This window comes from Ostrea edulis, chromosome 4 (assembly GCF_947568905.1).
Source record: "Ostrea edulis chromosome 4, xbOstEdul1.1, whole genome shotgun sequence".
In the NCBI taxonomy this organism is placed as follows: Eukaryota; Metazoa; Mollusca; class Bivalvia; order Ostreida; family Ostreidae; genus Ostrea; species Ostrea edulis.
Genome location: NC_079167.1, coordinates 81,635,435 through 81,658,784, shown reverse-complemented (window position 1 = coordinate 81,658,784; position 23,350 = coordinate 81,635,435). Strand labels below are relative to the sequence as shown.

General features: G+C 34.7%; 1 protein-coding gene across 5 annotated transcripts in view; it reads left to right on the top strand.

Moving 5' to 3' along the window:
* The window catches only part of LOC125670046 (TATA element modulatory factor-like), a 34,301-nt gene that overhangs the window by 7,018 nt on the left and 3,933 nt on the right, over positions 1–23,350 (top strand). For 3 of the 5 annotated variants that reach the window (XM_056163946.1, XM_056163941.1, XM_056163942.1), the window contains 18 exons: positions 2,835–2,891; positions 4,659–4,762; positions 5,239–5,356; positions 5,668–5,723; positions 7,683–7,747; positions 8,939–9,035; positions 9,329–9,414; positions 9,560–9,621; positions 11,507–11,571; positions 12,268–12,424; positions 14,523–14,615; positions 15,073–15,127; positions 18,357–18,458; positions 18,708–18,900; positions 19,960–20,029; positions 21,971–22,063; positions 22,421–22,531; positions 22,648–22,797. In XM_056163946.1, the coding sequence (XP_056019921.1) occupies positions 2,835–2,891; positions 4,659–4,762; positions 5,239–5,356; positions 5,668–5,723; positions 7,683–7,747; positions 8,939–9,035; positions 9,329–9,414; positions 9,560–9,621; positions 11,507–11,571; positions 12,268–12,424; positions 14,523–14,615; positions 15,073–15,127; positions 18,357–18,458; positions 18,708–18,900; positions 19,960–20,029; positions 21,971–22,063; positions 22,421–22,531; positions 22,648–22,797 (1,734 nt within the window). The remainder of the gene's footprint in view (positions 1–2,834; positions 2,892–4,658; positions 4,763–5,238; positions 5,357–5,667; positions 5,724–7,682; positions 7,748–8,938; positions 9,036–9,328; positions 9,415–9,559; positions 9,622–11,506; positions 11,572–12,267; positions 12,425–14,522; positions 14,616–15,072; positions 15,128–18,356; positions 18,459–18,707; positions 18,901–19,959; positions 20,030–21,970; positions 22,064–22,420; positions 22,532–22,647; positions 22,798–23,350) is intronic. The other 2 variants (XM_056163943.1, XM_056163944.1) reach the window with 1 other exon arrangement.

Genomic DNA, 23,350 nt, shown 5'->3' with positions numbered 1-23,350 from the left:
CATGGAAATTTGGTGAAAATTTGAGAAGTTTTGTTGTCAAGCATGAAAAACCAGTTAACAGGATGTTTGATGTTATAAATGAATTCATTTTTGCATGAGACAAGTAATGAAATGACTAACGTTAGATATGCAACCCACACTACCCCAAAAACTATTTTTCAGAAATTGAAAGTTTTTCAAAACTTATTATGAAATGAAAGATTTTTAATGTACAAAGTGATTCACCAAATGATTTTCCAAAATTGATGATGCATACTAATATAAGAAAACATATAAAATCAGAGAAAGTTCATAATGAAAATATTTATGCATGAATTTACTGTGGGCTTTCAGATATTCAAACAAAAGTGTAGATTTTTATACAAAGTGTGAAGAAAATACTCAACTTCCCCCCAAATTTTTATAAGGGAAAATAAATTTTACAAAAATTTGAAATCAATATGAAGTGAACTAGGCACTGTTTAGTGCCCCAGCCATCTTTGCCATGTTAGAAGTTAGGCTGATTTGATAGAAGGACAAGTGTTACAGATACTGTACTGTAGTGGAAACAATTAAATGCTTTTATGGATTGGATACCTTGAATATGCTTGCAGTTGAATGTTTATTTAGATTTTTGAATGTGTTTGAGTGGTAGGCAAGAAACTACAGGAAAACAGCGGTACAACGATAAAGTATGAGTGTGAAATTACTTCAAGTTTTTGCACCTAGAGAGTGTAACTAGACTAACAGGACTATGTTTTTTTAACACTGTGTGTTACAGTTACAGACATTCTGTTATAAGACACTGTGTTACAGTTACAGACATTATGTTATAAGACACTGTGTTACAGTTACAGACATTCTGTTATAAGACACTGTGTTACAGTTACAGACATTCCGTTATAAGACACTGTGTGTTACAGTTACAGACATTCTGTTATAAGACACTGTGTTACAGTTACAGACATTCTGTTATAAGACACTGTGTTACAGTTACAAACATTCTGTTATAAGACACTGTGTTACAGTTACAGACATTCTGTTATAAGACAGTGTGTTACAGTTACAGACATTCTGTTATAAGACACTGTGTGTTACAGTTACAAACATTCTGTTATAAGACACTGTGTTACAGTTACAGACATTCTGTTATAAGACACTGTGTTACAGTTACAGACATTCCGTTATAAGACACTGTGTGTTACAGTTACAGACATTCTGTTATAAGACACTGTGTTATAGTTACAGACATTCTGTTATAAGACACTGTGTGTTACAGTTACAGACATTCTGTTATAAGACTGTGTGTTACAGTTACAGACATTCCGTTATAAGACACTGTGTGTTACAGTTACAGACATTCTGTTATAAGACACTGTGTGTTACAGTTACAGACATTCTGTTATAAGACACTGTGTGTTACAGTTACAAACATTCTGTTATAAGACACTGTGTTACAGTTACAGACATTCTGTTATAAGACACTGTGTTACAGTTACAGACATTCCGTTATAAGACACTGTGTGTTACAGTTACAGACATTCTGTTATAAGACACTGTGTTATAGTTACAGACATTCTGTTATAAGACACTGTGTGTTACAGTTACAGACATTCTGTTATAAGACACTGTGTTACAGTTACAGACATTCTGTTATAAGACACTGTGTTACAGTTACAGACATTCCGTTATAAGACACTGTGTGTTACAGTTACAGACATTCTGTTATAAGACACTGTGTTACAGTTACAGACATTCTGTTATAAGACACTGTGTTACAGTTACAAACATTCTGTTATAAGACACTGTGTTACAGTTACAGACATTCTGTTATAAGACACTGTGTTACAGTTACAAACATTCTGTTATAAGACACTGTGTTACAGTTACAGACATTCCGTTATAAGACACTGTGTGTTACAGTTACAAACATTCTGTTATAAGACACTGTGTTACAGTTACAGACATTCTGTTATAAGACACTGTGTTACAGTTACAGACATTCCGTTATAAGACACTGTGTGTTACAGTTACAGACATTCTGTTGTAAGACTGTGTGTTACAGTTACAGACATTCCGTTATAAGACACTGTGTTACAGTTACAGACATTCTGTTATAAGACACTGTGTGTTACAGTTACAGACATTCTGTTATAAGACACTGTGTGTTACAGTTACAAACATTCTGTTATAAGACACTGTGTTACAGTTACAGACATTCTGTTATAAGACACTGTGTTACAGTTACAGACATTCCGTTATAAGACACTGTGTGTTACAGTTACAGACATTCTGTTATAAGACACTGTGTTATAGTTACAGACATTCTGTTATAAGACACTGTGTGTTACAGTTACAGACATTCTGTTATAAGACTGTGTGTTACAGTTACAGACATTCCGTTATAAGACACTGTGTTACAGTTACAGACATTCTGTTATAAGACACTGTGTGTTACAGTTACAGACATTCCGTTATAAGACACTGTGTTACAGTTACAGACATTCTGTTATAAGACACTGTGTGTTACAGTTACAGACATTCTGTTATAAGACACTGTGTGTTACAGTTACAGACATTCTGTTATAAGACACTGTGTTACAGTTACAGACATTCTGTTATAAGACACTGTATGTTACAGTTACAGACATTCCGTTATAAGACACTGTGTGTTACAGTTACAGACATTCTGTTATAAGACACTGTGTTACAGTTACAGACATTCTGTTATAAGACACTGTGTTACAGTTACAGACATTCTGTTATAAGACACTGTGTTACAGTTACAGACATTCCGTTATAAGACACTGTGTTACAGTTACAGACATTCCGTTATAAGACGCTGTGTATTTCAGTTACAGACGGTACCTGAGAGCCCAGATGCCAGTAACAGTGATGTATCGTACCAGCAGGTCAGGGTTTGTGTAGGGCTGAGGAATCAAACAACTTCTAAACAGGGGCTGTCCATTTATCCCACTGCCAACAAGACACACAATAGATGCATACAAACTCATTAAAATGAATTTGCAAAATAGCTAGACACTTTCTGTAGTCCTATAATTTACTGTTTTAAACAGTGTGACAAACTCAACTCTGAAGTCTACAAAGCAGAATCATTTCTTTTAAGTATACTTCTGTAAACTTTAAAGTGAACCAAATTTTAGAATAAATTCAAGGTTGTAAAGATTGAATTGAATGCAATTTTACTTAAAATAGCAAAATTAACCAGGTGCGAACTCAAAGCTGTAATACAGTCAAACTTCGTTATTTCGAACTCGATGGGACTGAGAAAAAACTTTGAGATATCAGAGGATTCGAGATATCGAGGGTGAAATACTTAAAGAATAAGTGGTTGGGAATTCTGAATCACTTTGACATATCCATGGTAATTGAGAAATCAGTGTTCCAGATACCGAAGTTGAACTGTATTTGAAGTAAGAAGAGATACACCAGGCCTGGTTAAGGTCCCATTTAGATGTTGTTTGAAGTTGGTGTTGATGGCAGCTTTTACTGTTTTGTGGGCTTCTTGCACTAAAACCACATGGTCATTTAATGTTGACATCATCTCATTTTAAGTTTGTTTTTCATTGTACATGTTAACCAGCTTCATGGAGTCTCAGAACTGGTGGTGGCTAAAACTTGTAACCCAATCACACATGCTTTTCATTCAGATCTGGATTTCATATACCACAGTCTTACACAGGAGAAGAAGCCACCATTGTAAACACTTATTGTTGGTATTGTTTCTCTTGGACTTCTCCATAAAGGAGCTCGACAGAGAGAAATAAGTACTGTGGTCAAGAATAAATCCCTTCATCTTGGATATTTCAAGATTGTGTTGTAAAATTAAAAACCCTTTTCTCAGGACTTGGTTTTATTTGAAGGGGTGGATCTCTATACCTCAAGGGGTGGATCTCTCTACCTCAAGGGGTGGATCTCTATACCTCAAGGGGTGGATCTCTACCTCAAAGGGTGGATCTCTACCTTAAGGGATGGATCTCTCTGCCTCAAGGAGTGGATCTCTCTACCTTAAGGGGTTAGATCTTTCTACTCCAGGAGTGGATCTTTTGCTTCAGGGGGTGAATCTCTACCATATGGGGTTGATCTCCAATAATTTTGATAACGATATGTAATAGTAACTGATTCTTAAAGAGTTTGAAAATTAAAATTGGTCCAAATTTTGAATAAATCTTTAAAGATTCATGAACTCTTTGTTTGACTGAAATTTTCCAGTTCTCATCATCATTTGAAATAGGCAACAGTTGACATCTTTTTCTTTTTTTAAGTTTTATTTTTCAATAGTTTTGTTTTAAGTATTTTTCCCACTGTAACTTTTTTCTATTTAGCAATGCGCTTTCATTGATTGCACTCCTTCTTCTACAATGAAACTTTGCTATTGGATGTTTCTAACATTATACAATTTCAAATTCTGTGATTCTCAATAACAGTATATAGCTCACATATTTTATTCCTGATCAACACTTCTCTAAGCTGAGATATACCAGTGTAATGTGTCAGCAACATTCTCGCTTCATCTCACACTCTTAAAAATCAGAAAACTGGAAAATATTACATATTAAAAAAATTCAACCAGCATGCAATGTATTCAGGTAGTCATCCAGATTTAACACATTATGAGAGACATTTTCGTTCACTATAATTTGTTTTTGCTATTTCAGAAAATAGCTGAGTTGACAGAAATTCTGCAGGCTAGAGAAAGCAAGATGGTCCAAATGAGTAAAGATAGCAATGACCTCATGGAAACCAACAATATCTTACGCAAGTATGTTTCAGTCGCAGACGTATTGTATACATGAATACGTAAGAATATCATGTAGACATTTCGACTTTTCTCACATGTCATGAAAACCTCTCTGTGTTATAACTTGGTCAAGAAGGTATTGTCATCCAAAATTCTGGCGAAACATGAGGTTGGTTTGAGGGCTTCTTGCAATTTTGAGGGTGGAATCACCTTGATATTCCATGGTGGTATATATTTAAATTATACAAAGTATTTTCCTCGTATGACATGCAATATTTTTGTTTAATAAGAGTAGGTATTAGAATTTTTTTTAAATTCCTTTATAATTTCAAGATTTGCAAAAACCAGAAGGGGGGTCAACAGTGATTTTAATGGGATAAACTTGTATGGGTATTTTGTAAATCTTGTGAATGTTTACAGACAAAACTATCTGGTGTTTGGTGATTAAAAAGGGTTTGAAATTTTACGACCATTCATGTTAAAATTTCTTTGTACAGTCAAATTAAGCAGCTGGAAGAACTTCGAGGAGCGGAAACGGAGGATGTAAACAATGTAACATCAGAGTTCACCAAAAGGCTGTCTGAGGCGGAGCAGAAGATCAACCAAGTAATACGGGTAGGTGTACAGACATTCAGGCTTATTCAGTAAACCGGGGGAGGGGGGTAGTAAATGTTGAGATTTGAGGTTGTTAATGTTAAGATTTGCGGTTGTTAATGTTAAGATTTGCGGTTGTTATTGTGAAGATTTGCGGTTGTTATTGTGAAGATTTGAGGTTGTTAATGTTAAGATTTGAGGTTATTATTTGAAATTGTTAATGTTTTAATTTCGGTTGGTAATGTCAAGACATAGTTAATGATTTAGGGTTGTTGATGCTTCAGAAGTCGTGATAAAGTGAGTAAAACTGATATAATTTCGTTGAATTGTAGGAGAAAGAAAGCATTAAGAAACAACTACAGGACACGCAGGAGGAGTCGACAAAGAAGTAAGAGGACTATGTCCGTATTCATCAGACATTCCTTATATTTACAACTACGTCCGTGTTCAGCAGACATTTCTTATATTTACGACTAGGTCCGTGTTCAGCAGACATTTCTTATATTTACGACTAGGTCCGTGTTCAGCAGACATTTCTTATACTTACGACTATGTCCATGTTCATCAGACATTTCTTATATTTACGACTAGGTCTGTGTTCAGCAGACATTTCTTATATTTACGACTAGGTCCGTATACATTTCTTATATTTACGACTATGTCCGTGTTCATCAGACATTTCTTATACTTACGACTAGGTCCGTGTTCATCAGACATTTCTTATACTTACGACTAGGTCCGTGTTCAGCAGACATTTCTTATACTTACGACTAGGTCCGTGTTCAGCAGACATTTCTTATACTTACGACTAGGTCCATGTTCATCAGACATTTCTTATATTTACGACTAGGTCCATGTTCATCAGACATTTCTTATATTTACGACTAGGTCAGTGTTCATCAGACATTTCTTATACTTATGACTAGGTCCGTGTTCATCAGACATTTCTTATATTTACGACTATGTCCATGTTCATCAGACATTTCTTATACTTACGACTAGGTCCGTGTTCAGCAGACATTTCTTATACTTACGACTATGTCCGTGTTCATCAGACATTTCTTATATTTACGACTAGGTCTGTGTTCAGCAGACATTTTTAATAATTACTTTTCCATTATATTTGCCTTTGATTTCTCTACAAATTGTTATGACAGCCATATCCTCAGAAATGCATTGCAGTTGTGAATAATGTGCTGATCAATGCAGATAAATATAGTTCGTCTATTTCAATAGCTGGAAATTCCAACAGAAATGAAAGTAGCATGTGAATATTAAAGTTAAATTTCAATTTTGAAAATAAATGAGGATGTGAATTGCAATGCTTCATGCTGTCATGCTTCTCATGAAGCGCTAAGTATGCTGGCGTTAAGCATCGCTGTTCCTACCCTCCTGTGAATTGCAATGCTTCATACTGTCATGCTTCTCATGAAGCGCTAAGTATGCTGGCGTTAAGCATCGCTGTTCCTACCCTCCTGTATTTTCAGATATGAAATTTATTTTTTGAATGTATATTCATTTACTCCAAGCTTTCTGAAACAAACGTGCAGGGGAAATCCGTGTTTTAGATATTTATACTGCGGAATCATTGTCTCACATGACGACCGATATTTCAATAGCACTGTAGAGTCATTAATATTCAAGGGCGGTAATTTTCAATGTTTTTCTATTGTGAATGTATCGATGAATTTTCAATTTTCAACTGATGACTGCATTAAAGAATAAAAACCTCTCAACCACAAAATCAGTCTCAACAAACAATGAGTTACATTAATTGTTTGAACTTGTTAAAAACCTTTGTTTCATAAAACAATTAAATTTTACTGTTAAAGTATTACTGTTCCATGCAATGACATTTGATTATAAAAACAGCAGAGAATATTGTGGAAAGAGAAAACATTAATGTTATGTTTGTGATGTGGAAAGAGAAAACATTAATGTTATGTTTGTGATGTGGAAAGAGAAAACATTAATGTTATGTTTGTGATGTGGAAAGGGAAAACATTAATGTTATGTTTGTGATGTGGAAAGGGAAAACATTAATGTTATGTTTGTGATGTGGAAAGGGAAAACATTAATGTTATGTTTGTGATGTGGAAAGAGAAAACATTAATGTTATGTTTGTGATGTGGAAAGGGAAAACATTAATGTTATGTTTGTGATGTGGAAAGAGAAAACATTAATGTTATGTTTGTGATGTGGAAAGAGAAAACATTAATGTTATGTTTGTGATGTGGAAAGAAAAAACATTAATGTTATGTTTGTGATGTGGAAAGAGAAAACATTAATGTTATGTTTGTGATGTGGAAAGAGAAAACATTAATGTTATGTTTGTGATGTGTTTCAGAACCAATGAGAAATCTCAACAGATTCAGGAGAAGGACCAGCAAATTTCAGAACTGATGCAAGAAGGTGGGGTGGATCGTAATTCTTTGTTATCACTCATTTGTATACTGTGAATTCCTAATGTAGGAGAGGGGTGGATCATAGTTCTGTGTGTATACTGTTAATTCTTAATGTAGGATAATGGGAGTGGATCACACTTCTGCATTATCAATCTGTACAGAGAAAAGTAGTGAAATGAATGGAATCAGGGACTCTTTTTATAAAAGGATCTCCTCAATATTACTGTAGATTCCTTATTTTACGCAAGTACTTATGGCGAAATGACTCGTATACGTCAAATCGTGTGAAACATGAATTTCGTGTGTTGTCTGTGAATCAAGAGTTCTTACATGTATATTAGTAACAGAAAATCGCAGAATTACGCGATAATAAATTCCTCGGTAAATTTAGAAATCTACAGGATCTGTTTTATTGACATAAAGTGCGTAAGGAGACAGGTCCTTATCGTTCCAGTAATTCTGATCAATTCAGTATAAAGAAAATAACTGCATGTACTTGACAGCCTAATACACCTACATGTACAGTATGTATGTTCATCTCAACACTTTGTGTTTAGTTTTTGCAATGACAAGTCTCACTTCCGCTTGATAAGTTCTGATGATTTATGTCATTTTTAGTTTGTGAGGAAGAATACAATACTGTAGAATCTTAGATATAAATGCCAGGAATTTATTGTCGCGTAATTTAGCGAGAAGGAACATTTGTGGAATAAAATGACTCCCTTTTATTTCTATATTGCTGAAATTTATGTAATAACTTGATCAACCATCCATTCGTAAATTCATGTTCTAACAATTTGATGCCTGCAAGTCATTTCATGATATTAATTACTCTCGTAAAATAAGAAATCGACAGCAGGCAAAATGTGCAAATGGAGGTCATTTTCATTTGAAATATATTGTTAGTGATAGAATTTAGTTTACAGTTGTAAACGTGATGATAGCATTGCAGGAGAGAAGTTTTTTAGTTTACAGTTGTAAACTTGATGATGACATTGCAGGAGAGAAGTTTTTTTAGTTTACAGTTGTAAACTTAATGATAGCATTGCAGGAGAGAAGTTTTTTAGTTTACAGTTGTAAACGTGATTATAACATTGCAGGAGAGAAGTTTTTTAGTTTACAGTTGTAAACTTAATGATAGCATTGCAGGAGAGAAGTTTTTTAGTTTACAGATGTAAACTTGATGATAACATTGCAGGAGAGAAGCTTTCCAAACAGCAATTGCAGAGTAACAACATCATTAAGAAGCTAAGAGCCAAAGAGAAGGAAAATGATTCCCTTATTTCATCACAGAAGTAAGCCTCTTCATGTAGATTCTGATAGAAGTAATCTTCATTTTTATAAGGTTTTGTAGAAATATTGAAGAAAAAAAGCTCTTTTTAAAAATCATTTTAATGATGTATTTGAATATAAGATTTGTTACTGAGAAATTGATTTAGGATGCAGTAAATTATTTCTGGTAGCTTTAGTCTTAAAATGTAATTCACTGACAATTTCTTAAGTCCATTTATTCAATATTCTCTAAATATCATTGGAGGTGTCAGTCTGAATTTTTTTTTTTATAATTTCAATTAAAATTCAATTATAGGAAGAAGCTGGAAGAACAAAAGACTGAGTTGGAACACCTGCGCAAGGTGTGTGACGTAAAGGACGATTTGGAGAAGAAACAGACAGGTACATGAAGTTCGTGATGGTCAATGTGAAGATGTAGAAAATACATTCGAACCTCAGAGCTGTATTTCTGTAGAGGTTGTCTTTGAACATTTGCAAAATCAATTTGAAATTGAATGTGTTTATAAACCATTGGTTTTAATTACAGATGCCATTAATCAGCTGAATGCAGCTGTACAGAAGCAAGAAAGAGAAAAATCAAAACTTAAGGCATGTACAGTGTATCTTCACCCCACCTTCAGTTAGCTTCTGATGGAAGATTTCATCAGTTTTTAGCTCACCTGAACCGAAGGTTCAAGTGAGCTTTTCTGATCGCTTTTTGTCCGTCGTCTGTCTGTTAATTTTTTCACATTTTCGACTTCTTCTCCAGAACCACTGGGCCAATTTCAACCAAACATGGCCAAAAGCATCCTTGGGTGAAGGGCTTTCAAGTTTGTTCAAATGAAGGGCCATGTCCCTTTCAAAGGGGAGATAATCACAAAAATTCAAAAATAGGGTGGAGTCATTTAAAAATCTTCTTCTCAAGAACCACTGGGCCAGAAGAGCTGAAATTTACCTGAAAGCTTCCTGACATATTACAAATTAAAGTTTGTTCAAATCATGGCCCCCGGTGGTAGGATGGGGCCACAAGGGGGGATCAAAGTTTTACATACAAATATACAGGGAAAAACTTTAAAAATCTTCTTCTCAAGAACCACTAAGCCAGAAAAGCTGAGATTTACATGAAAGCTTCCTGACATAATGCAGATTCAAGTTTGTTCAAATCATTGGCCCCTGGGGTTGGATGGGGCCACAATAGGGGATCAAAGTTTTGCACACAAATATATAGGGAAAAACTTTAAAAATCTTCTTCTCAAGAACCACTAAGCCAGAAAAGCTGAGATTTACATGAAAGCTTCCTGACATAATGCAGATTCAAGTTTGTTCAAATCATGGGCTCCGGGGGTTGGATGGGGCCACAATAGGGGATCAAAGTTTTACATACAAATATATAGTTAAAATCTTTTTCTTAATAACCACTGAGTCAGAAAAGCTGATATTTACAAGAAAACTTTCTGACATAGTGCAGATTCAAGTTTGTTCAAATCATGGCCCCCGGGGGGTAGGATGGGGCCACAAGTGGGGGGGGGGGGGGGGTCAAAGTTTTACATACAAATATAGGAAAAAGCTTTAAAAATCTTCTTTTCAAGAACCATTGGGCCAAAGAAGTTGACATTTACATGAAAGCTTTCTGACATAGTTTAGATTCAAGTTTGCAAAGGGTAGTTTGGGCCATAATAGGGACTAAGGTTTTACATGCAAATATATATGGAAAGTCTTCAGATATGGGCCAAGGTGACTCAGGTGAGCGATGTGGCCCATGGGCCTCTTGTTAAATGTTAATCTCCAAGAATTCAATGATAATGATATTATAATGAAAAATCATGGTGGAATGTGGTACATCTTGTCTATGGAATGTGGTACATCCTGTCTATGGAATGTGGTACATTCTGTTTATGGAATGTGGTACATCCTGTCTATGGAATGTGGTGCATTCTGTTTATGGAATGTGATACATTCTGTTTATGGAATGTGGTACATCTTGTCTATGGAATGTGGTACATCCTGTCTATGGAATGTGGTACATCCTGTCTATGGAATGTGGTACATTCTGTCTTTGGAATGTGGTACATTCTGTTTATGGAATGTGGTACATTCTGTCTATGGAATGTGGTACATTCTGTTTATGGAATGTGGTACATCTTGTCTTTGGAATGTGGTACATCCTGTCTTTGGAATATGGTACATTCTGTCTTTGGAATGTGGTACATTCTGTTTATGGAATGTGGTATGTCCTGTCTTTGGAATATGGTACATTCTGTCTATGGAATGTGGTACATTCTGTTTATGGAATGTGGTACATCCTGTCTTTGGAATATGGTACATTCTGTCTTTGGAATGTGGTACATTCTGTTTATGGAATGTGGTACTGACTGTCTTTGGAATGTGGTACATTCTGTTTATGGAATGTGGTACATCCTGTCTATGGAATGTGGTACATTCTGTCTTTGGAATGTGGTACATTCTGTCTCACAGTGCATTGTTCTTTTTATAGAGTGACCTAGAAGATGCACAGGAGAGAGTGCGGGGTTTACAGACAGCGCTGGACAACTCTTACAAGTAACCACACCATTATCTCTAAACTCATAAAGAATTTATAAAACTTTAAACTTCTACAAGTAATCACAAGATTTTATATTTATTTTCTATACTCGTAAAGAATTTTAACAGTTGAATGGTAAAAGTTTGGGAAAACTCAATTTCTACAAGTAATTGGAAATTGAAAAAAAAAATTCTCAAAACTCTCAAAATTTATACTTTAAGTAGTTGTCATTTGGTAAATTGCTGGGAGAAATCTTGATTTTTACAAGTAGTTGGAAAGTTCTCAAAGACTTTTTATCTAATTTTCATCAGTTAAAACTTTTGGAAATAACTCTGACACATGATAAGGCTGTTTTACCTTGATGAATTATGAATAGTTGTAGATGTGAAATGTTTATTGTCAGCACCTACAATCAGTCAGAATGTTGGACTACAACACTTTTCAAGAATTTATAAATTTATTAATGTATCTGGTAAAATATTTGATGAAATGGTTGTGCTTGAATGCCATCTTCTTTCATTCATAAAATTTCAAGAAAATCATATGCATTGTAGGATAATAAGGCCCACGTTTCTACAAACAGGGCCTACATATACTCGTATTTGGAAGAAATGTTTTCTCTGTCTTTATATTTCTCTGTAAGTGTATATATTTCTGTCTATCTGTTTACTTTTCTCAGCCTCTATGTCTATGATCTTTATCTGTATTTACAGGGAAATAGTAGAGTTACACCGCTCAAACGCAGCACAAGACAGCAAGGCAGCTGAGACAGCGCTCAGTCTTGAGATGCAGGTCAGAGAGGAACTCAAATCTCAGCTCGAGCAGGAATGCAAGAGCAACATACAGGAGAAAGCAGGACTCATCAATCAGGTACAATATACTGAGATTCAAGATTAAGTATTCTGTTAAAAGCAGAACTCATCAATCAGGCACAATATACTGAGATTCAAGATTAAGTATTCTGTTAAAAGCAGGACTCATCAATCAGGTACAATATACTGAGATTCAAGATTAAGTATTCTGTTAAAAGCAGAACTCATCAATCAGGTACAATATACTGAGATTCAAGATTAAGTATTCTGTTAAAAGCAGAACTCATCAATCAGGTACAATATTCTGAGATTCAAGATTAAGTATTCTGTTAAAAGCAGAACTCATCAATCAGGCACAATATACTGAGATTCAAGATTAAGTATTCTGTTAAAAGCAGAACTCATCAATTAGGTACAATATACTGAGATTCAAGATTAAGTATTCTGTTAAAAGCAGAACTCATCAATCAGGTACAATATACTGAGATTCAAGATTAAGTATTCTGTTAAAAGCAGAACTCATCAATCAGGCACAATATACTGAGATTCAAGATTAAATATTCTGTTAAAAGCAGGACTCATCAATCAGGTACAATATACTGAGATTCAAGATTAAGTATTCTGTTAAAAGCAGAACTCATCAATCAGGTACAATATACTGAGATTCAAGATTAAGTATTCTGTTAAAAGCAGAACTCATCAATCAGGCACAATATACTGAGATTCAAGATTAAATATTCTGTTAAAAGCAGGACTCATCAATCAGGTACAATATACTGAGATTCAAGATTAAGTATTCTGTTAAAAGCAGAACTCATCAATCAGGTACAATATACTGAGATTCAAGATTAAGTATTCTGTTAAAAGCAGAACTCATCAATCAGGTACAATATACTGAGATTCAAGATTAAGTATTCTGTTTAGAGCCCCACATTAAGTCATAGAGGCCTCTTATTGAGGCAACAAAGCCCCACATTGAGGTCACAGAAACCCCAAATTAAGGCAACAAAAGCCCCATATTGATGACATTGAAGCCCCATATTGAGGTCACAGAAACCCCACATTGATGACACTGAAGCCCCACATTGAGGTCACAGAAACCCCACATTGATGACACTGAAGCCCCACATTGAGGTCACAGAGACCCCACATTGATGACACTGAAGCCTCACATTGATGATACAGGAAACTCCACTAGTATAAGTTGTTGTAGAATTAGAAATATAAAAGTGCTTTGTGGATAATCCCTAAGTTTTAATGTCAGCCATATGTAGTATCGTAGAAAAACACTCTACCCCACAAGAACAAATTGATGCATTGAAATATTTGATAGAGTCATTGGTTCATTAATGGTGACTCCGGTTTCTTGATTTGGTAGATAGAGTCTTTGGTTTGTTAATAGTGACTCTGGTTTCTTGGTTTGGTAGAGAAAATGTTTGGTTCTTTAATGGTGACTCCAGTTTCTTGGTTTGGTAGATAGAGTGTTTGGTTCATTAATGTCACTCTGGTTTCTGGGTTTGGTAGTGTCTCTGGTTCGTTAATGGTGACTCCAGTTTCTTGGTTTGGTAGATAGAGTGTTTGGTTCATTAATGTCACTTTGGTTTCTTGGTTTGGTAGATAGAGTCTCTGGTTAGTTAATGGTGACTCCGGTTTCTGGGTTTGGTAGAGTCTCTGGTTAGTTAATGGTGACTCCGGTTTCTTGGTTTGGTAGAGTCTCTGGTTAGTTAATGGTGACACTGGTTTCTTGGTTTGGTGGAGTCTCTGGTTAGTTAATGGTGACTCCGGTTTCTTGGTTTGGTAGAGTCTCTGGTTAGTTGATAGTGACTCCGGTTTCTTGGTTTGGTAGAGTCTCTGGTTCGTTAATGGTGACTCCGGTTTCTGGGTTTGGTAGAGTCTCTGGTTAGTTAATGGTGACACTGGTTTCTTGGTTTGGTGGAGTCTCTGGTTCGTTAATGGTGACTCCGGTTTCTTGGTTTGGTAGAGTCTCTGGTTCGTAAATAGTGACTCCGGTTTCTTGGTTTGGTAGAGTCTCTGGTTCGTTAATGGTGACTCTGGTTTCTTGGTTTGGTAGAGTCTCTGGTTCGTTAATGGTGACTCTGGTTTCTTGGTTTGGTAGAGTCTCTGGTTCGTTAATGGTGACTCTGGTTTCTTGGTAGATAGAGGACCTGAGAATGACTGTCTCTAGGATGGAAAAAGAACACAACAGACGAGAGGACATGCTTCGTCAGGAAATCTCAGACCTACAAAGGGTAAGTCTAACATAGGGTAAGTCTAACATAGGTTAAGTCTAACATAGGGTAAGTCTAACATAGGGTAAGTCATTCATATAATATCTAACATAGGGTAAGTCATTTATATAATATCTAACAAAGGGTAAGTCATTCATATAACAAAGGGTAAGTCATTCATATAACAAAGGGTAAGTCATTCATATTCATTTAACAAAGGTTAAGTCATGCATATTCATTTGACAAAGGTTAAGTCATTCATATTCATTTAACAAAGGGTAAGTCATGCATATTCATTTACTAAGGGTAAGTCATTCATATTCATTTATCAATAATCTATTCTGATGGAAGTGTATTTTAAAATGGTAATGGAGCTTTCCTAACTCCAAAGTGATTTGTCATTACGTCTCTTTCTATGGCACCTTTATTAGGCTTTATACATACTTTTGAGATTCTAAAACGTAAAGTTTATTTTCAGCATTTACAGGAAGATGAAGCTAGAAACCAGGACCTAACACAGAATGTGACATCAGGTAGAATATTATGTTACTCCTACAAACAAGAGCTTCAGTTAACCTCCCAACGCTTCTTATATAATACATTATATGATATCGTAAAGAATTTAAAGTACATGTATAAAAAGAAACAAAATGAGATGAAATCTGAATTAAGACAATACATCTGTATGATAACATAGAATAAAGGTATTGCTGGGGAACCTTTAAAAGGTGATTATAGTAGGTATATCTGGTCTCTTTTCAATAAACCTTATTGAACATGTCCTACAACAAAATGATAGATTCCTACCAAATAGGACTGGAATGGATATATAAACATGTGTGGTATATATGAGTGATATATAAACATGTGTGGTATATAAATGTTTGTGTTATATGTGAGTGATTTATAAACATGTGTGGTATATATGAGTGATATATAAACATGTGTGGTATATATGAGTGATATATAAACATGTGTGGTATATATGAGTGATATATAAACATGTGTGGTATATATGAGTGATTTATAAACATGTGTGGTATATATGAGTGATATATAAACATGTGTGGTATATATGAGTGATGTATAAATGTGTGTGGTATATATGAGTGATTTATAAACATGTGTGGTATATATGAATGATATATAAACATGTGTGGTATATATGAGTGATTTATAAACGTGTGGTATATATGAGTGATTTATAAACGTGTGGCATATATGAGTGATTTATAAAGATGTGTGGTATATATGAGTGATTTATAAACGTGTGGTACAGTGGAGCCTCGGTAATCCGGACGCCATTAATCCGGACGCTTCACTTTCCGGACGATTTTTCTAGGGAACGGAATTTTTATACATTATTTTGCATCATTAATCCGGAAATTCGCGTTCTGGATCCGGACGGTCACTTTTTACTACAAAACGTTATAATGCATTGAAAATTGTACCGTTAATCCGGACGGTAATTTTGTTTAGGGAAAGTCTGTGTCGGACAATTTTAGCAAGGTGTAAATTATAAAGAAAACAAGCCAAACTGTCTAATTGAAGCGATTACCTGTACCCTGTCAACACCTTCCTCCAATTAGGTGGTGTGTGATGATAAGTCCGTTAAATAGCACGTGCCGATCGAGACATTGTATTGCCAATTTTCGCACATAAGATCTTTATTGCGTGTAGTGTTGAATTTTGTAAATAAATCTGTAGCATATTATTTTATAGTATTGATCAATACCCCCTAATAGTATCAATAAATTAAACATCATGCCGTAATGATAAATTTTTTAACTGCTACACGTATCAGTTGTACTGATTCGTAAATTAATATCGGCTTATTCAAATCTAAAGAGTGTAGATTATACTTCTAGTTTCTGGATTTTATTCTGTTGATTGGCGTGAAATATACATGTATGTTCATGCACATGTATATATAGTATGATTTTTTAACGTTTAGAATGTCGCGCATGTAGAATGTACCTGTGTACGATTGATTCTTGTTACAATGTTGTAGAGCTTTATTGCTTTCGAAATTTTAAACTCTGCGTAGAAGTGAGAAAATTACCATTTTAAGGAAAATGACAATTAAATTCTGTATGTACCTGTAATGTTAATTTCACCCGAGTTTTGTTCCGTTATTATCGCATCATGAAAATAATAATAATAACTAGATCAAAGCAGTAGTAGGTCTTGATATTACGAGCTTAAATGATTTTGTTCTCCTGATATTGTCTTGGATAATTATAGAATATGATTGAATTTTGGTTAAAGAATGTTGTCAACTGACATGATAATCACGAAATTCTTATATCAACTTTGGACGATGAAGATTGTTTTAACAGACCGCCGAACCCGTGAACCGTGACAGATGGAAATTACCGGCCTCTTTAAGAAGTAAAAGTGTGATGAAATGTTTGAAATGTAAATGATTATGTTAGTTACTAATGATTTAATTACTTATAGTTACATAAAGTGCTTCATTATTTGTTTTAGTGCATACGGTACACAGTTTTGTATATTTTTTTTAGGTATCATATGTATGAACAATGTAAGCACAGGCAAATACACTGAACACGTACATTAAATTTTAGTGCTTTGAAATACATGTAAATGTTAACATTATCATAATTTATTTACTAATGCAAATGGTTAAATCCAATGATAGAATGTGTTTAATTCACTATGCATCAATAAAGTAGGCACATATTGGCTACTTATGCAAAGCTAGAAAATATGCGATTCAATTATCCGGACGCTTCATTTATCCGGACGATTTTGCTGGGAACCAAAGTGTCCAGATTAATGAGGCTCCACTGTATATATGAGTGATTTATAAACGCGTGGTATATATGAGTGATATATGAACATGTGTGGTATATATGAGTGAGTTATAAACGTGTGTGGTATATATGAGTGATTTATAAACATGTGTGGTATATATGAGTGATATATAAACGTGTGGTATATATGAGTGATATATAAACATGTGTGGTATATATGAGTGATATATAAACATGTGTGGTATATATGAGTGATTTATAAATGTGTGGTATATATGAGTGATTTATAAACATGTGTGGTATATATGAGTGATATATAAACATGTGTGGTATATATGAGTGATATATAAACATGTGTGGTATATATGAGTGATTTATAAATGTGTGTGGTATATATGAGTGATATATAAACATGTGTGGTATATATGAGTGATATATAAATGTGTGGTATATATGAGTGATATATAAACATGTGTGGTATATATGAGTGATTTATAAATGAGTGGTATATATGAGTGATATATAAACATGTGTGGTATATATGAGTGATATATAAACATGTGTGGTATATATGAGTGATTTATAAACATATGTGGTATATATGAGTGATATATAAACGCGTGGTATATATGAGTGATATATAAACATGTGTGGTATATATGAGTGATATATAAACATGTGTGGTATATATGAGTGATATATAAACATGTGTGGTATATATGAGTGATTTATAAACGCGTGGTATATATGAGTGATATATAAACATGTGTGGTATATATGAGTGATATATAAACATGTGTGGTATATATGAGTGATTTATAAATGCGTGGTATATATGAGTGATATATAAACATGTGTGGTATATATGAGTGATATATAGACGTGTGTGGTATATATGAATGATTTATAAACGTGTGGTATATATGAGTGATATATAAACATGTATGGTATATATGAGTGATTTTTGAGGTGTTGAATTTTACAGCTACCCGCCCACTACTGCGACAGATTGAAAGTCTTCAGTCGACCTATGCAGCTCAGGCACTCTCATGGGAAAAACTGGAAAAAAATCTCTCTGACAGGCTAAGTATGGAGTTTTGATAATTATGTGTGTAAATTTTTCTTTGGACAGACTAAATATAGAATTTTGATAGTTATGTGTGTAATTTCTCATTGGACAGACTAACTATAGAATTTTGATGGTTATATGTGTAGATTTCTCTCTGGACAGGTGTCTCTGAATTGGAAAAGTTTCTGTTAGTCGATTTTTAAAATGTACAATGTGAAATACAAAACTTATCTTTGATAAAGAAACAGAAAACAATTTTTCATTTAGTTGAAAATCAGACCCAGTTAGCCACCATGACGGAGAGAGAAAGATCGGCAAATGAAAAAGTGATGGAGCTCTCTGCTGAAACGGCCTCTCTGGAGTCCCAGAACAGCGGGCTACGGCGGGATAAAGCCCATCAGACGGCGCAGGTAGAGATGTTAAAGACCAAAGTACAGGTGTTGGAGGATGCAAAACACAGGTAAATTCTCAAGTAGAAAGTACTGAACATAGGTACAAAATACTGAACATAGGTACAAAATACTAAACACAGGTACAAAATACCAAACACAGGTACAAAATACTATACACAGATACAAAATACTAAACAAAGGTACAAAATACTAAACAGGTACAAAATACTAAACACAGGTACAAAATACTAAACACATGTACAAAATACTAAACAAAGGTACAAAATACTAAACACAGGTACAAAATACTAAACACAGGTACAAAATACCAAACACAGGTACAAAATACTATACACAGATACAAAATACTAAACAAAGGTACAAAATACTAAACAGGTACAAAATACTAAACACAGGTACAAAATACTAAACACATGTACAAAATACTAAACAAAGGTACCAAATACTAAACACAGGTACAAAATACTAAACACAGGTACAAAATACTATACACAGGTACAAAATACTGTACACAGGTACAAAATACTGTACACAGGTACAAAATACTAAACACATGTACAAAATACTATACACAGGTTAGTATTCAGGTACAAAATACTAAACACAAGTACAAAATACTAAACACAGGCACAAAATACTAAACACATGTACAAAATACTAAACACAAGTACAAAATACTAAACACAGGTACAAAATACTAAACACATGGACAAAATACTAAACACAGGTTAGTATTCAGGTACAAAATACTAAACACATGTACAAAATACTAAACACAGGCACAAAATACTAAACACAAATACAAAATACTAAACACAGGTACAAAATACTAAACACAGGTACAAAATACTAAACACAGGTACAAAATACTAAACAGATACAGTGTATATGTACAGGGGACGTAAATAGTTAGTAATAACTTAGAGGGACTGGATGACAGAAAGGATATTGGAATAATGAGAGCTAGCTAGAGAGTTTAACAGGTTGAGAAGTCAGAACTGGTATAGTTACAGTATAGGATTACAGATCAACTGAGTTTACCCATTAATGATGAGATCTTTATTTTGTTTCAGTCCATTAATGATGAGATTTTTGTTTTGTTTCAGTGAGACAGCCCAGATAGAGGCCATCAAACAGCAGATGTCGCAGGAAATCTCAGATCTCAAAAAAGAAAAGGTCAGGCCATAACAAACCACAGCTAATTCAAGTGTGTTAGAACAAACCACAAGTTTATGTATGTTAGAATAAGTTACAAGTTCATGTGTCAGAACAAGTTAAAAGTTCATGTATGTCAGAACAAACCACAGCTAGTTCATGTGTGTCAGAACAAACTACAAGTTTATGTATTTTAGAACAAACCACAGCTAGTTCATGTGTCAGAACAAACCACAGCTAGTTCATGTGTGTCAGAACAAACCACAGCTAGTTCATGTGTGTCAGAACAAACCACAGCTAGTTCAAGTGTGTTAGAACAAACCACAAGTTTATGTATGTTAGAATAAGTTACAAGTCCATGTGTCAAAACAAGTTACAAGTTCATGTATGTCAGAACAAACCACAGCTAGTTCAAGTGTGTTAGAACAAACAACAAGTTTATGTATGTCAGAACAAGTTACAACAAGTTCATGTGTGTCAGAACAAACCACAGCTAGTTTAAATGTGTTAGAACAAACCACAAGTTTATGTATGTTAGAATAAGACACAAGTTCATGTGTCACAACAAGTTCATGTGTATCTGAACAAACCACAAGTTTATGTATGTTAGAATAAGACACAGCAAGTTCATGTGTGTTAGAACAAGTCATAGCAAGTTCAAGTGTGTCAGAACAAACCACAGCAAGTTCATGTGTCAGAACAAGTCACAGCAAATTCTTGTGTGTCAGAACAAGTCACAGCAAGTTCATGTGTGTCAGAACAAGTTCATGTGTGTTAGAACAAACCACAGCTAGTTCATGTGTGTCAGAACAAGTTCATGTGTGTTAGAAGAAGATGCAACAAGTTAATGTGTGTCAGAACAAGTCACAGCAAGTTCATGTGTGTCAGAACAAGTCACAGCAAGTTCGTGTGTGTCAGAACAAGTCACAGCAAGTTCATGTGTGTCAGAACAAGATGCAACAAGTTCATGTGTGTCAGCACAAACTACAAGTTTATGTATGTTAGAACAAACCACAGCTAGTTCATGTGTGTCAGAACAAACCACAAGTTTATGTATGTTAGAATAAGTTACAACAAGTTCATGTGTCAGAACAAGTTACAACAAGTTCTTGTGTCAGAACAAACCACAGCTAGTTCATGTGTGTCAGAACAAGTCACAGCTAGTTCATGTGTGTCAGAACAAGTCACAGCTACATATGTAGTTAATGTGTGTTAGAACAAACCACAAGTTTATGTATGTTAGAATAAGACACAAGTTCATGTGTGTCAGAACAAGTTACAAGTTCATGTGTGTCAGAACAATTTACAATAAGTTCATGTGTCTCAGAACAAACCACAGCTAGTTCATGTATGTCAGAACAAACCACATCTAATTCATGTGTGTCAGAACAAGTCACAGCTAGTTCATGTGTGTCAGAACAAGTCACAGCTACATATGTAGTTCATGTGTGTTAGAACAAACCACAAGTTTATGTATGTTAGAATAAGACACAAGTTCATGTGTGTCAGAACAAGTTACAAGTTCATGTGTGTCAGAACAAGTTACAATAAGTTCATGTGTGTCAGAACAAACCACAGCTAGTTCATGTGTGTCAGAACAAGTCACAGCTAGTTCATGTGTGTTACAATAAGACATTATCAAGTGAAGAACATTTTCAGTTTTCTGAAGAAGAAAAAAATTGTTAAGAAAAACGTAGTGTCTGTTGACAGTATTGTATTATGAGTTTTATTGGTTTGGTGCTTAATTTGGTGGTAGGCTCTAAACCATCAAAACAATACTTGTACCAATATAAATTCCAAATAATATATATATATATATAGTAGATATTAATTGAATTACTAAATCTATAATCTCTTAAATTTTTCAAATTTTACACCCACCACAAAAATACTGCTATAAGATGTTAATTTTTGAAGAGTTGGTTCCATTATATAATGCGTAATTCCTATTCATTTGTACAGGTGTTCCTGGAAACTCAGCTAGACATGGAAAAGAACAAAGTAGAGCAAGAAAGGAAGAAACTGTTGCTGGCTCAGGAACAGATCTCACAGATAGTAAGTTTGTAACACAGATAGTAAGTTTGTAACATGACCTCATGAATACTGAGTATACTGTCATACGGTCAGATCAAAAAAGATTTCAAGCTGCTCATGAGATTTCCTGTACTTTGTAAAACAGCTTGTGTAACCAGAATTGTATAATCATTGTATAGTGATGAGATATAAGTTCTGATTGTATAATCATTGTGTAGTGATGAGATATAAGTTTTCTGCTCTGTATAATCATTGTGTAGTGATGAGGTTTAAGTTTTCTGCTCTGTATAATCATTGTGTAGTGAGGAGGTATAAGTTTTCTACTCTGTATAATCATTGTGTAGTGAGGAGGTTTAAGTTTTCTGCTCTGATTTTCAGGAGAAGGATTTACAGCGTCCCCAGTCCCGTGGCTCGGCGTCACCATTGTCGGTGTCCAGAGCGGACAGCGTGGTCGGGGATCAGAGTTCTATGGTTATATCACTTACACAGGTAACTGGTATTACAGCAAGAAATTTCATGCCCACAAAATTCAACAGAACTATGATACACTCAGTGTGGTCAGTGGTATGCTGGACAGATGGTGACAACAAGTTCTGCATTTGTAGGATGATTTGGACAGAAGCTTTGGGATATCTCCTGTGTCCAGTAGATCAACCTTATACGAGAGTATTCGACAAGGGGGTGGGGCTGCAAATTTGATTGACAACCTCCAGTGGCAGCTGAAACAGAGAGATGGTGAAGTCCTACAGCTAAGGGTTAGTTTTTTTTTTATACAATGTATTTACATTCCCCATTGTGGGGATCCAGAATAAAATAGGTCCTCAGTACCCCTTGCTTGTTGTAAGAGGTGAGTAAATGGGGCGATCCTTCGGTTGAGACCGCAAAAACTGAGGCCCTGTGTCACAGTAGGTGTGGCTTGATAAAGACCCCTTCCCGCTCAAAGGCCGTAAGCGACGAGCATAGGCTTAAATTTTACAGCCCTTCACTGGTAACGTCTCCATATGAGTGAGAAATTCTCAAGCGGGACGTTAAACAATATAAATCAACCAATGTTTTTGTCTTTGATATCTTTACCATTCGAAATGATAGCCATTTCCTTCTGGATGTGAACAATGTGTTTATGAATGTTGATGAATTTGATACGACTTAACAGCTGGGAATTCTAACATAAATGAAAGAAATATGTAAAATTATGATAAATGTACTGCACTTTATGAAGTATGATAAATGTAACGCACTTTATGAAGTATGATAAATGTAACGCACTTTATGAAGTATGATAAATGTAACGCACTTTATGAAGTATGA